The sequence below is a fragment of the Pteronotus mesoamericanus genome, unplaced genomic scaffold (assembly GCF_021234165.1).
Source record: "Pteronotus mesoamericanus isolate MK-2021 breed Mesoamerican mustached bat unplaced genomic scaffold, CSHL_Meso_final contig_101, whole genome shotgun sequence".
In the NCBI taxonomy this organism is placed as follows: Eukaryota; Metazoa; Chordata; class Mammalia; order Chiroptera; family Mormoopidae; genus Pteronotus; species Pteronotus mesoamericanus.
This window is the reverse complement of record NW_026555001.1, coordinates 10957196-10972390: the sequence shown is the minus strand read 5'-3', so window position 1 is coordinate 10972390 and position 15195 is coordinate 10957196. Positions and strand designations below refer to the sequence as shown.

Here is a 15195-nt window from a genome sequence, read left to right as displayed (position 1 = left end):
TTCGTCTGTCTTTGTTCTCCTGTGGCTCCCTCATTTATTACACTGTGTCCTCAATGAGTCCAAAACTGTCAGCGCTCAATTCAGCCTTCCGGGAGCATTGATTTGCCACCATTGAGGATGTTTAAAATAACATGCCTTTAGCCCTGAAGAGAATTCTGAAATCCAGACAGAGGAGTTTTAAATAGTTTGAACAAAGGCAGCAGTGCCTCCAAGGTGATCACCTTGAAGAGGACTGGTTTTGATTGTGCAAACTTTAACAGAGTTGTTAAAACTAAAAGGTAATGAAAAAAATACAATAAAGATTGAAAAAGAAAAGAAAATGGTCTTAACATTTTGTGGTTTGGGGGCAGTCATCTTAGTAAGACAGTGTATTTTTATAACATTGATAGCTGATAGAGAACATTCAAATTTATGACCTTACTTGACCTACAGAACAACTTCAAAACAAGGAAAAGTAGGTATTCTTGTCTCCCATTTACTTAAGTGAAACTTGAGACTTGCAGAGGTAGGGACAGACTTGTGTTGTTATTTCCAAGTCGATAGCTCTTTTTTCCATTTTGGCAAACACACCATTCCATTCTCTGGCCCTCAGTTTCTTTATTTTACAAATAACTGGTTTGGCTGAGAGGACTCTTTTAGCCCCATGGTCCTCTAACTGTGACGATTTCAACATCCTCTTTTTCCACATCCTTTGGCGCCACTGATACTAACAAATGCACAGGATCTGTGCACAGAGCAAACTGTGCAAGTGTAAAATACAGTCAACACGTAGAGTGATCTCTCAAATCCCCCCGGGCTTGAGAGGTGCCTCTCAGGTGCCAGCGCCCCCCAAAGACCTTCTAGTCCCCCTCCAACCCAGACTGCTCTCTCCTCCCTGACTTCTTGCTGCATTTTAATCCAGTCAGACCATTTTGAACTCTTAAAGTTGTTGATATTTTGCCTTTTTTCTCTTCTCCATAAGCTTGTCCTTTTCATTAGGGCAGGGCTCTTATGCACGGAGCTCTGCGCTGGGCACAGAGGAGTAGTTGGTAAATATACGAGCGTTCGTCAGCTTAGGCTCGGGTGTGCTGTACTAATAAACACGACAAAAGCTTCCATTCCGTACACACTAGATGTCCAGCAGGTGAGTGGGGGCCGTGTGCTACACATCTCTCAGGGACCCAGGCTGCCGGTGGTTTCACCATGTCACTGCCGTGCTACCGAGACTGTGCAGCCTCCCCAGTGCCTGCAGCCGCAGGAGAAGAGAGGTACAGCAAGGGACACGCAGTACTTTTCCCACAGTCCGTTGTACGGAATGAATCCCATGGCCCTGCCTCCTTGTTAGTTTTATGGCAAGGGTATGGCTGAACTGTGGTCCTGCTCAAAATTCACATGTTGAAGCATTAACTCCACTGTGACTGTCTTTCCCAATAGTCTATAGGAAGATAACATAAAATGAAGTCATAAGGGTGGGACCCTGATACAATGGGATTAGTGTCCTTTTGAGACACAGAGAGCTTGCTGTCTCTGCCATGTTGAGGACACAACAAGGTGGCGGCCCTCTGCAGGCCAGGAAGGGAGTCCTCACCGGAACTGACTCTGCTTCGTGCTTCGATTTTGAATTTTGACTCTCCAGAGCTATGAGGAAATGAATGTCTCTTGTTCAAGCCCCCGCCCTACCCCACCTCTGTCTCAGTCTACGGTGTCGTATGTTGTCATAGCAACCCAAGCTGATTCATACAGTTAGGGAGCTGCGACATGGAGGGAGGCAAGTGGTTCGGGGGTGAGTTGTAAATATTCCTGCCAAGTGGCAGAGCAACGGTCAAGACAGGCTTGATTCCCTGCTTGCAGAGAACTAGAAAAAGCTATTCATGTGATTGTGGCATTCAGTGTATCTGCACTACTTGCGACCAAACCACAAGTAATTATTAGTTTTGAGTTCTGTGTACTTGGATAAGACACAAAAAACTGAAAGCTTAACCAAATGAAGCACGCGTTATAATTTACATAGTGCTGTGAGGTCCAAAGTGGTTTTTGTTCCTTTCAGTAGCTCTGCATAGACAAAAAGGAAACTGGCAGACATTGAAGTTTAATATAGAATAACTTCTCTCATAACAGTTGTAGAAATAAGCATTAGGGAAATGAGTCTTTATGCTTATAATTTGAGAGTAATCTGGTTGCCATAATAATAGCAGCCATGCCTGTATGCCCATCTTTATTTCCTCGCTCAATACAAATATATCTTTTTTAGACACATTCTTGGTAATGGAACTTAAAATAAATTTTATATTTTCACCATGTAGTATTAGGATTTATGATGTGATTTGTGTTGTTTTGCTGCAAGGAATGGCTAATAGGACTTAGCATGTCAGAAATACAGTCATGACAATACTTAGTTACTCTTTTTGCAATTTAAGAATAGCAAGACACATATATCACAACCTGGTACACTTGACTATTGAAATGCTCAAATCATGGTAGAAGTGGAGAAAAAAGGCAGCCCAAATTCAACCATTTTTTAAGAAAAGATGTCAACTCAGAAGTTTCACACTTAAGAATTTTTTCCCTCTGTATGGTACTTTAAAACCATTTTTTGCCTTAGTGTAACTTTTAAAATACCATTTCATAAACTAAAGTAGTTGTCTGGAATTCCTTGAAGCCCATGGTTTGGCTTCAGCAGGCTTTAAACAAATACACTCTCAGAAATCGATGGGGATACATTTCCAGCAGTTAATGCCCTAGTCACAGTCGATACTTTATAAAATCAATAGCCTGAAATATCAGAGGATTATGGTTGTATAAGATACCCCAAAATACCTAACATTGTTTTAATTACTCTAATAAAAGAAAGCTGGGTGGATTTTTTTTTTAAAACCTTGCTTATAAAGAATGTTCTGCTCAAGCCAAAGCAAATTTTTTACAAGTTCTTTTAGAAAATCTGGAAGTATTTAAGCATTTTCCTCTTCTTCTTATGAGACAATGCTTGTTAGCTTGCCAGAGCTCCATCGTACAATATTCTCCTTTATGACAACAGGCCTTTAGAACAAGTTGATCAAATAATGTGGCCGTAGCTGCATTAGTGATAGGGTTCAGAGATTTGGAGCCTCTTTCTTATTGGCACACGGATATAAACATATTTAATGTTCTAGTACATGGACATTGAAGAGCTCTCATGGGGTTTTCCAGTTCAGTTTGGAGCCATAGTTGGCTTAGAGGCTAGAAGAACTACCATTTTGCTCAGTAGATGGGCAAAGTCACTTTGCCAGAGGAGAGATGTGTTTATATCATGGCAAAAAGACTGATGATAGGAACAAAGAAGAGCTGTGACAGAAATTTGGATTAATCCAATGCATTACATACAGTGGAACTTTCCCCATAGGGAACCTCATTCTTGTTTTTATGAAAAGTGGTCCAAGATTTCCAAAAATGTCATGCACATCCCTCAGCCAGATTCATTGTACTGAGGTTGTAACTTCTGTTTGCCAGAATACCTCAAAGTTTTATGGCAGAACATTGGAATAAGATACTTCTGGGTGTGGGTGGGGGTGAGCATGACAACTGCACAGGTGGAATAATTTATGAGACACTGCAGGGGCCATAATGTGACTTTATAATGGGTCACAGCTCAAGGCCAGCAACATCTGTGTCTCCATGACTGTCTTGAATCATTTCTGATATTTTTCCTATTGACAATAATAATATGTAATTCATTGTAATTAGTCATTATAGTACAATCTATAAAGGAGCCATCGAAGAGCCATGATGACTTTCAGGAAGATAGGGCTACTTTTCTTTTCTTTTTTTTTTTTAAGTATAGACTGGCAGAAAAGGGGTAGGCATGAGGTAGGGTAAAGAAGAAGAGGCTCAAAGGCTCACTCTGGTTATTACTGATCCAGTTGGTCCAGGCCAGGGTATGAGGTTAGGACTAGATAACAGGTGGCATCATGGACTTTAGTATATCAACCAGGTAAGCAGGTGACATTTAAGGAACATTGACCTTCACAGGTTCACCCTGACACAGGACACCATTCCACCTTAACTCCCAGGAAATCACCCCTGAACTAGAGCCTTCGTGAAATCATAGATTTTAGGCACATCAGTGAGTATCAGCAGTTAGCCTAGCCTTAAAATTTTATTGGTGAGAATGTTAAAGTCCAGAGAAGTAAGCTCATTTGCTTCACATCTTGTATTGAGTTTGTGGTTCGTGAGGACCAAAACTGAGGCCTTCTGATTTCTGCTCTATTGTTCTTTCAACTATTCCATCCAGCCCTTAGGCCATCTCCTGGGCATGGAGAATTCACAAGAAACCATTGCTTTCTGTATAAGGTGGCTCGGGTTGCCATAACAATATACCATAGACTGGGTGGCTTAACCAACCCAAATTTATTTTCTCATAGTTCTGGAAATGGGGAGTCTGAAGACCAAGGTGCCAACAGATTCATTTCCTGGTCGGTTTCTCTTCTTGGTTTGCAGGTACCTCCCTACTTGCTGTGCCCTCACTGTGGCAGAGAGAAGGAGCTCTGGTCTTATCTTCTCATAAGGACACTAATCCCGTCACCAGGGCCCCACCCTCATGACCTCATCCAAACCCAGTTACCTCCTAAAGGCCCTGCCTCCTAATACCATCACATGACATGAATTTGAGGGATGGGGCGCACAAACGCTCAGTCTATAGCACTAGATGATCATGAAAGGACAGTTATATTGTCCGTGATCTGTGGTAGGGAGTGCCATGTTCTCCAGTGTTTTGTGATTGGGTCACGGATGCTTGTGGGGAGGGGATGCAGAGTTGGCTCCACTATTTTGGCTTTAGAGTCTCAGTCTTCTGGCACCAAGACATAGTGCATAACCAGAAAGATCTTGATGTCCCCAAATTAAAATCATCTGCTGCTTGAACATTGATATTAACTGGTTGAATTATTATAACTCAGTGATACCATATTATGCTTCTTGAGTAGAATTAAAATAAAATCCATATAATTACAAATCCTTCACAGCATTTATTCTCTGAGCATTTCTTTCCTAGCCAGAGCACTTGTGTGAAAACCTAAGCCTTTCAAGCAAAATCCTAAGACTACCTTATTTTTCTTATTTCTATATCTAAATTATTTACTTACATATTACTTCTTCATAAGTTGACTCTGGGGCATTGTATATCAAGTAACTGCGATTCCTTGGCCCCTTGTTACATAGGCCTGGGTTTTTAAGCAAGGACCCTGGAGGAAGGAGTCTAATATTGAGTGTGAGCCTGGTGCATGCTGGCTGTATGGCTGTTTGGTGGGGATTCTGTCTCTTGTGCATTGTCTCAGCCCTCTTGAGAGCTCTGTGCAAATGGACAGTTTTAGTTCTCTTTTATCGAGAGGGAAGTAGACAAATGTTGAGAGTTTTGCCTGTGGTCATGTAGGTGCTCTTTGGTAAAGTGAGGATTTGGACCCATGTTGGTCCAACTTCGAAAGGTATGCTCTTGTCATTTACTCAGCTACTGCTGTCCTTACACTATTCAGGGGGCCCGCAGGGAGCATGATTGTGTGGCAAGGTCAATTTCTCAATTCATAAGACACCAACTCTGCTGAATGTGAAGATGCCTGGGCATTTGCTTTGTCTTAGGACACCTCTCTCTTTTTGGAAAAATAGCTCATTTGTGCTGAACTTCAGGTCCCTTCTGCTGTTTGAGGAAAAGAATAACTAATGGGCCTTTAATAATTACTCAATTTAATTTTTTTTTGTTCGTTGATGATTACTGATCATGTTTATCTTAAATATAATTTCTTCCTTTTTCTCCCCATGACCAAATATACTATCCCAATAATTCTTACTTACTTTTGAGAAGACATACCAGGTGTAAAAACTATACTTTTATAAAAACACTTAATTGTTTCCTCCTCTTTCTTCTTTATCTTTATTCTTCTGTGTTTGCCATTACTTTGAAGATGCCAAATATTTAACTGGAAGCAACCCTAAACTTTTTTTGCTTTGGGAAAAGAAACTGGTTGTTTCTTTTTCCCTGTCTTTTGATTAATTTTGATCTGGACCTACAAATCCAATCACAAGTTGGAAAACTCCAGGATTCAACTCCACCTCGTTCTCGGACTTCCCCGCTCACTCGCTGTTCCTTTATGTTTAGGCTGCCTTTGTCTGTTCTTCCCCCCCTACCCACCCATCCCAGGGTCCTTTCCCATTTGGTGGTGGTCCCTGGTGTAGCTAGTGTTGCTCCATCTCTTTGGAATTTCTTTCTCCCCAGTACAGCAGTTGAGTCACTGTCTTGTTTCAACTTTTGCCTAAACATGGTCCTGCGTACTCTTGCTGGAGTTGCAATGAATCAGCATTCTCTTCTTTCATGTATTACTTCAGTGCATTCTCTAGAAACATTTAAAGAATCCATACGCCTTTAACATTTTGTTTTATTTGTTCCTTGTTGACTCACTGCCATATTCTCTTTGAGAATATGGTCTTTGTCCAAACTCAAAATACTTTATCCTTCATTGTATAATGATAATAAAATGAGTTATATGTATAAGTGATAGAGATTATTCATAAGAATATTTCAATATTACCATTTTTTTAAAGGGCACTCATTAGTAATACTAAATTCTAGTCCTTGATATGGTGGCCAGCTTCATGGAGTGACCCTTTTACTAGTGAAATATCTGAACTCTTTTCATGTGTCTGAAGGCCTTGCAAATGGCCAGCACTTATAACACTTTGCAGGGGTGTCCAACCTTTTGGCATGTCTGCGCCACACTGGGAGAAAGAGTTGTCTTGGGCCAGATATTAAATACATTGTGACCTGTAATCACAAAAAAAATCTCATAATGTTTTAAGTAAATTTACAATTTTGTGTTGGGCTGCATTCACAGCCATCCTGGGCTGCATGTGGCCTGTGGGCCACAGGTTGGACACCCCTGCTGGGTTATACCCGCACAGCACACCAGCAGAGGGGGCGCGCGGGGGGCCAGCCTACATGCTGCTTAGTGTAGAATGAATCCCGAAGGGCCGCCTTTTCCTAGCCCGCACAGAGAGGTGAAGGCAGCCTGGTTGCCAGAACCTTTGCTGTTCTGCTTGCTCCGCTCTGGGTGGGCTGTGCCTTTGCTGAGTTAACATGAATATGCGGGGTTCCAGTGTCCCCTCACCTGCAGCACGAAGCTGTATGAACTTTTTGAGGAGCTATAACACATTGAGCATGTGACAGGACAGATTTTTTTTTCCCTGCCTTGAAATAGCTAAATATTGGGCTGTAAATTTAGCACACGTCTCCTGCATTGCTTATGCACAAGGTATGCCTTGAAATGAGAGACTGGCTTTCTCTGAAAATGTGGTGAATGATTCACACAGGAGAAATTCCATTTGTGTTTTTAACTTGTAAAACTCAAGTCAGTCTGGGCATAAACATGTAGTCAGGCAGGATCAGTCTCTGTCCATGTGATTATGTGTCATAGAGATGCAGAATCTTCCCCTCTGAAGAAGGGCATTCTGAATTCTAGCATCCTTGTCTACGTGATTCTCTCTGATGTGGCCTTTTGATATGGAGGAGAGAAATGGCCAGCACTTACAACACTTCCCCTACCTTCTTTTCTTCTAGATATTTCCAACATCCAGGGGAGGACCTAGTAGTGTTGAGTAGTCAGTCACATGTGTGAGAGCCCCGGGTATGGCCACACAGATTTCTCAGGTGAAGTTGCTGATGGCACATTGAAAGCTCCTCCTAGGTTAAAAACTAAAGGGGTGTGCACAAAACTCGGTGCCTTTCTGTAAGCCCGCCTCACCCCTTGCAGCCTCTTCTCATACGATGCAGACCCAGTTTTGAGAAGAACACAGTGTCATGGTACCACCTACATGGCCGTTTATTTAATCGATTTGGATGGCTTGTGCTGCTCTTGGCCGTGGACCTGCAAAAACAAAGCCACGGGATAAAGCGGCCTGAGGCCCGTAAGGAAAACCGTGTACCTTTTTCGAGGCCTGGTAGAGAGAAGTGATTGGTTTTTGCCCTACCAAATAAAACATTCTAGGAATCCAAGGTGAAAATTGGATTTTAACTGCCACTAAGATTTTGAGCATGTAAAATCAGCAAGTGTGGAGAGTTTTGCTTGATTAAGAGAAGAACCTAAAGAGCCTTGTACAAGAATGATCAGCATACGATGGGTACCCCTGTCTTGCTTAAGTCTGATTGATAAAACTGGAGATAAACCATAAGCACACTTTGGCAGCAGAATGCAACAGTGGAAACCTCTGTGTTCTTTTTTTTAAGAAAATTTTTTCTTTCAACAGCTTTTTTTTTTCAATTACAGATTACATTCAATATTATTTGGTATTAGATTCAGGTGTACAACATGCTGGTTAGACATTGATATACTTTACAAAGTGTTCCCCCTGATATTTCCAGTACCCAACTGACACCATGCATAGTTATTCCAGTATTATTGACTGTATTTCCTATGCTGTACTTTACATCCCCATGACTATTTTGTAACCGCCAGTCTGTGCTTCTCAGCCCCATCACTTTTTCTTAACGTCACTGTTTGTTTCTAGCCTTATGCCTGGAGCATTGCTTCTTCGTCCTCCTTCCTTGCTTTGTGCTTCCTACTTAAGCCTTCGGTGGTCCAGCTGCGGGCGTCTGGGTACTGCCTGCATCCAGCCGGTGTGTGCCTTCTCCATCCCGGGCACATGTGCCCTCTCCCTCTCCATCTCAGCGCGCACCAGTTTTGGAGAGCGCACAACATCCTGTCAGAATCATTAAAAACCGTAAAAGAGAAACCTAAAGACGTCGAAGCTATGATATAACTAAAACTTCATGAGCCTATCTGGGCCATTTCTGGTTTCGTTTTACACTTTGGACACTTAGAGCCTCAACCCGAATGCTGCACGCCTGGACCCGGTGGAACAGAGGCCCGCCGGGTGGCTGGTCTCTACCACCGGCTGCCCCTCGGCGGCTCGCCACCGGCCCAGGCTCTGTCACACCGTCCCGCTCACTAACCTCTGCGCATTTGCTGATTTCCATTGGTTTTCACAGAACCCCTGCTTGCCTGGATGAACAGCAGCTGGTTCCTTCCTTCCTTCCTTCCTTCCTTCCTTCCTTCCTTCCTTCCTTCCTTCCTTCCTTCCTTCCTTCCTTCCTTCCTTCCTTCCTTCAGCATTTGCGATGTGCACTGTGTATTGGGATATGAAGATAAATGAGGTACATCTACATTTAATTAAAATGTATTGAGGAGGCTGTGGAACTGTGTAGAAAGTGCCGTGGCGTGAAGAAGAGGTAGGAACTTGCTAACAGTGAGGAGACACGAGGCTTCACGTGGTGGTTGTTCAGAGTTGGGCTCACGGGATAAAATTACTCTGGGCAAGGACCAAAGGGAGGCCCGTTAGAGAGAGAAGAGACAACTTTTGGAAAGACAGTTTCGAAAACTGTCATCCTTGGGTGTGCCTGAAGGGTGGGTGTAGAGAGATGAGGGGGGGACAGAAAGAAAAATTGTCTGAGGCAGGAATAGGAAGAATCTTCTAAGTCGGGGTCCCCGACCTCCTGACTGCCAGTTGGTACCTGTTAGGAACCAGGCTGCCCAGCGGGAGGGGAGCTTGAATGTGATGCGCTTGAATCATCTGAAACCATGCCCCCCACTCCCATCTGTGGAAAGATTATCTTCTGTGAAACCTGTCCCTGGTGCCAAAAAGGTTGGGGACGGCTGTTGTATGTCATGCCAGGGAGTTTGCAGTCTTCAGACAACGGCAGTCACTGGAGGTTTTTCATCAGTGGAGGAATGTGATCAGATTCGTCTTTGGAAAGATGACTCTTGAAACCGCTGAGAGGATTTTGTAGAGGTTGAGGCAGATGAGGCCGAGGGACTGACCCCTGAGATGTGGGATGTGGGCACAAGCTCCTCCACCCCCCTGCCCTGTACAGCTGCCCTCAGGATTGGTACACAGAGTAGGGTCTGTTTTCCTAGACCCTTCCTGACCCCATTGAGTTGGTCTCACTTCAGGCCCCTGCCTCTCCGCCTCTTCTGACCCCCCGTGATTGGCCAAGGTCATGAGATGGACCTTTACTTTGACAGCTCGAGTTATTCCAGTAGCCTCTGAGCCCTGCTCTTCTGCCTTCTGCTCTTGTTTAAACCTGCCAGCGTCTCCCTCGTGTGGCCGACCTCCCTGGGTCAGACCGCTTGGCTGCCTTGAGCCTCCACCTCTGCCAGAGCTGATCTGGCTTGGCCTCTAACCACTTCTTGTATTGTCCTCTTTTATGCTTTCCCTGCCTGGGCCATGGTGTTATAGGAAGGCCAGAAGCCTCTTGTAAGTGGGACCTGTGCCACATTCTCAAGATTTACACACACGCCATGCCCTTATAGCTCTGTTTCCTGATGATCCTCAGGAGAGATTTCAACAGATAGTTGAAACTAAAATTGTAAAAGTTTATGTTGATCTTTTAAGTTTTCTGGATCTGTTAAGAGAAAAAAGTCATTGGAAACAAGTTTTACTAAGTGCTCTGAGCAGTGACAGATTTTCGTAAGACTCCAGCAATGGCAAGAAGCTCTGGAAAATAAGCCTGCTCTTTTCAGCGTTGTCCTTATTCTGCTATGGTGTTTTGTTTTGAAGTTTTAGAGGTTTTCGCCATCACTGTAATTCTGTTGATAACAACCACACCATTTTGCAATGTGGCTGAAACATAGCAGTGCCCTAGAGTTGGGCGCCCTGCACTCGATTAACCTGCGTGTTCTCCACCCGTCATTGCAGTGTGGCAAGGCGCTCCCCGGCCTTTCGAAGCAGGAGGACTGCTGCGGAACTGTGGGGACCTCCTGGGGTTTTCACAAATGCCAGAAATGCCCCAAGAAGCCGTGTAAGTGACTTTTCATCATTCCTTTGCAGGTTAACGTAGCATGTGTGTTTCCTCATGACTTCTGTTTTAATGGCGAGACATTACACTTTCAAAGACCCCTTACTGAATTCTAGGACATCATGCGATAGTTGGCATTTCCAAGGACCTTATAAATCAGAGAAAAGTTTCATACCCATTCTGTTTTTAAATAAGCACAGTTATCAGTGGCCTTCTTCAGTTGGATTACATATTTTTAAAAAAGTCTTTGAAGATGTGATGTGCTATATAAAACAGGCTCTATTTTCTGTGGTGAAAAGAAGATAGCTTTTAAAATGATAATTATTGAATGTTTCAAACCCTATAAAAAGTCAGTGCAGTTGTGATTTCTTAGGTTAAAGTTGGTGATTGCTGGGGGGAGGGAGACGAGTGGAGCTGGAAGAGGGGATAAGGGGGATAAATGGTAATGGAATACAGTGCAATAAAAAAATAAAGAAAAAAAATAAAGTTTATAAGTGAAATTTTTATTAACAGCCACAACTTCTGTTGTAGGTTTTGTTATACTATAAGTTTTCCAAATTCAGTTAAAAAAATAAAGAAAGCTCAGATGAAGAAACGATTGGTTGCTGATTGGTAAAAGAGAAACTTATAGCAACTAGGACACAGTACTTTCCCCTTTTCTTTGTCATGCTTTTATATTGTCACAATTCTCCATGACAAGGCTCTGTATTGACACCCAGATGCTTTGATTATTCTATAAAATCTGTTTTTCAAAACCTGTTGATTTGATTAAGTTCAGATTTACATCTTTCTGTTACTTTATTCTCAATTATGGTTTGTATTTTTATTTTTATATGTAGTATTAACTCTGGAAAACTGATTTCTAAAACTTTTTTTAGAAAGACAAAGGTAACTTGATTTAAGTGGAATGTTTTTACATTTATTCATCACGTTTGTGCCAAGAAAGCGAGCGATATTCTTCTCATTTTTCTTTGCTTTATAAAATGGAAGATTTTTATAGTTTTGAAAATACTTTATGCTGTAAAGAACTTCTCATTTGCTTCAATTGGATAATTTTTATTTGATTTGGTTGATATTCTTATCACTGCCCCTTATGTCTGTCCTATAAACTATTCTTTCATTCTAATAATTTGTTTTAAATAATTGTCTCTCATTTGGACTTCCTTGTCCCTCAAACTGACATGTTCTCTAACTCTTTGGATGCCTCAAGTTAATTTCTCTTAGAATCACTATTTTGTTGATATTACTATCTTCTTTTAGAGGGCCAGTTTGTGGAAACACCCACTAAAGTTTCTGAGAATCAATGAATTCTTCAGTTAGGGGGGAAAGTCACAGAGATAAGGACATTGAGTACTGAGAGGATGTCTCCAGTGGACTCTCTGTGCTGATTTGATAATGATGGACAATGTGGAATTCCAGCAAGTGGGCTGAGTGTGATGGTTCCTCTTCACTGAAAGATCCATTTGCCTAAAATTAAGTTGAGAAGCTGTCGAAGAGACTTGCAATAATGGTTTAAAGAGCATGGAGTTTGGATTTAGGTAGACCTGGGTTAGACTCCCAGCTCTCATTTGCTGTGAGAGTCGGTATCTAAAATGCTGAAATAAATAGCATTGCCTTTTTTATTTTTTTAACTACTTACCCTTCATTGACTGTGTATGTTTGTAGGAAAATTGCAGAGGGTGGTGTATTTCCCACCTCTAGGTCCAAGGACTGCAGAAAGAGAAGTCCAGTTTTTACAGCTTGGTTTTAGGGCTATGTTTTTGCTCTCTGATACTTTTTTCCATCTTATACCTTATTTTGCTTTTTTATTTTCTCCCTTCTCTATAAACCTTTTGCTAAATTTCTTATCTTTCCTCTCTTTTCTAAATGCCAAAGTTGTAAAACAGGGGTAAAGAGAATCATAAGTTTATTTTTTTTCTGTTTGTTTTTGATTTTTAATCCCTAACTTCCACTCCTGACCCTTTATCTTCTTTATCTAGAAGTGTGTGATGTGGAGAAGAATTCACTGTTTTTTATGATTTTTGTTAGCTCTATGTTTTGATAAATAATTTCGGTAGAAGGTGAAAGTACAAAGTTGCTAACACCTTAATAAATTCATATGTTGGCTCATTTAATGCATAAAATTGACAAGATTGATTCCACTTTAGGAAGGACAGTGTGGACTATGAATGAAGTAAACTATTAACATCTTGACATTTACTTCGTTTGTGCTGAAGCAAGTGACTCACTCCCAAGAAACACACTCGGGTCACATTCTTCCTGTGTCGTTTAGAAACTTTCCTTTCCTTCGTTGGTACTACTCTCTAAATCATAGTCGTTTTGGAAGACAGCAGACTTTCCTTGGCTTTACATGTTATGGTTTTGTGTTTCATGTCTTTTTTTTCACTCAAAGTAGTTCAAACTTCAGTTTTCAAATGGCTGTTGCTCAATGTCCCAAGATTTTGTTTAGCCACATACAGAAAGGCCTTTCATTGTTGATCAGTTTTTACTGTGACAACTTGATTTTAAATCTGCAAATGATTTCATTAAATAGTCTATACTCTATTAAAAAATGTACATAACTCAAGCCAATCCCTGTCCTTTAAAATATTTTAGAAGAAAATTAATATGGAATCCTTTGCTGAAGACTTAAGATCATCTGCACTGACTCCCTGCCTTGAGGTAGATGGCTATTGAACACAAGTTATTGCCTCTCTTTTGCCTTTGAATGGTTCACAGACCGAAGACCCATGATCTCTGTCGGCAGCTTGCTCCAGGATGTCTTTGTTTTTTGGGAGAAGACTAAACAATTGGCCAAAGAATTGAATGGGGTGACTCTCCCCAGGCTGACCTCTCCTTTCTTTTTAGCTCTATTCTAAGGCTCCTCACACTATTTTCTGGCATTCCAAAGGATCTGAAGATAGGGGAAATATGCCAAAGAAAGGAAATGGAGGAAGAAAGGAACAACACTAATACATACTCACCCTGTTCTGTTAGTGCTAAGGATAAAGAACATGTGTTAGGGGCAAAATAATTTTATTTTCCATAAAAAGGTGTATTTTTGTTTGTCTGTTTGTTTGTTTTACGCCAGCTTTCTCTTTTTACTCCTCCTTCAGGTCTTTTAGTAGTCTAACCTATTTCGATTATGTCCCATCATCTTTTTTAAAAAATATTTTTGAAATTTATTTTCAGAGAGAAGGGAAGGGAGGGAGAAAGAGAGAGAAACATTGATATGCGAGAGAAACATCATTTGGTTTCCTCTCACACGCCTCCAACAGCGGACCTGGCCCACAACCCAAACATGTGCCCTGACCTGGAATCAAACCAGTGACTTTTTGGTTTGAGGGACAATGCCCGGCTCACTGAGTCACACCAGTCAGGGTTTCTCATTATATTTTTAATGAAAGAATACCTCATTTCAGGAATACAACAATGACATCTGCCATTTAGTGAGTGCTTGCTTTTGCCAGACACTGTTGCAGGCATTTACATAAATTATCTCTAAACTCCACAACAACCATGACATGCTTGGTAGATATGATACTGTCATTGCACAGAATTGCCATTCAAAACCCAGGAGGCTTGTTTCCCAAGGTCACAGGTCTATATTGATAGACAGAGCCAAGATTTGAACCTGGGTCTGCTTAGTCCCAGAAATTATATCGACTATGTCAAGAAGCCTCTCCTGTTTCACTTTACAGTGTCCAAGTTTCAGCGAATAGGGTTTTATTGGCAAATTGGTGACTGCAACATTTGTATTGTTGATGAGTTTTTTGAGTGGTGAGTCCATACAACTGATCACAGGGGCCCTTTTATCTCTTAGCTTCTTCGTTTTTTGTTGTTTTTTTTTAGGGAAGAGTGCAATGTAATAAAGTTTTATTATTCTTAAGCACCGTAGCAATTACAAAGACAAGAAAGACTATGACTCAAGTCTAGAAAGTTCATCATACCCTAAAAAAGACAATATTTGGAAGGCTTTAACAAGTATTTCCTTGCGTATGTATATTCTACAAATTAGACAGTTAACAGAACATTCTAATTTTATTTATTTTATTTTTTTCTTTTTACTTTTCTTTTTTTATTTTATTTCTAATTTTTTTAATTACTTACTTTATTTTTCCAAATACATTTGTCTCTTAGCTTCTTATCATCACCTCCTGTTCTTTCCAGGTTCACATTAGTAAGAATAAGTTCATAACTAGAATACATGATCCTGCAATTAAGCATATTAATTGAGCATATAATCTATTGTCTAATCTGGAACACTTTTTATGAGTGAAATGGAGTGCTACTAATGTAACTTTGCTGGAACATCAGGCATAACTCAGGGCTGTCTCAGGCGGACTAGCATACAATCACCCTACCTACGATAAGAACATTCAAATGCCTATAGCAAATCATTGGGTAGGAAGCGATCCTTCGCC

The 15195-nt window shown here is 41.2% G+C and overlaps 1 protein-coding gene across 11 annotated transcripts in view; it reads left to right on the top strand.

Moving 5' to 3' along the window:
- The window catches only part of LTBP1 (latent transforming growth factor beta binding protein 1), a 367328-nt gene that overhangs the window by 197790 nt on the left and 154343 nt on the right, over nucleotides 1-15195 (top strand). For all 11 annotated transcript variants that reach the window (XM_054567953.1, XM_054567945.1, XM_054567984.1 and 8 more), the window contains one exon: nucleotides 10693-10795. In XM_054567953.1, the coding sequence (XP_054423928.1) occupies nucleotides 10693-10795 (103 nt within the window). The remainder of the gene's footprint in view (nucleotides 1-10692; nucleotides 10796-15195) is intronic.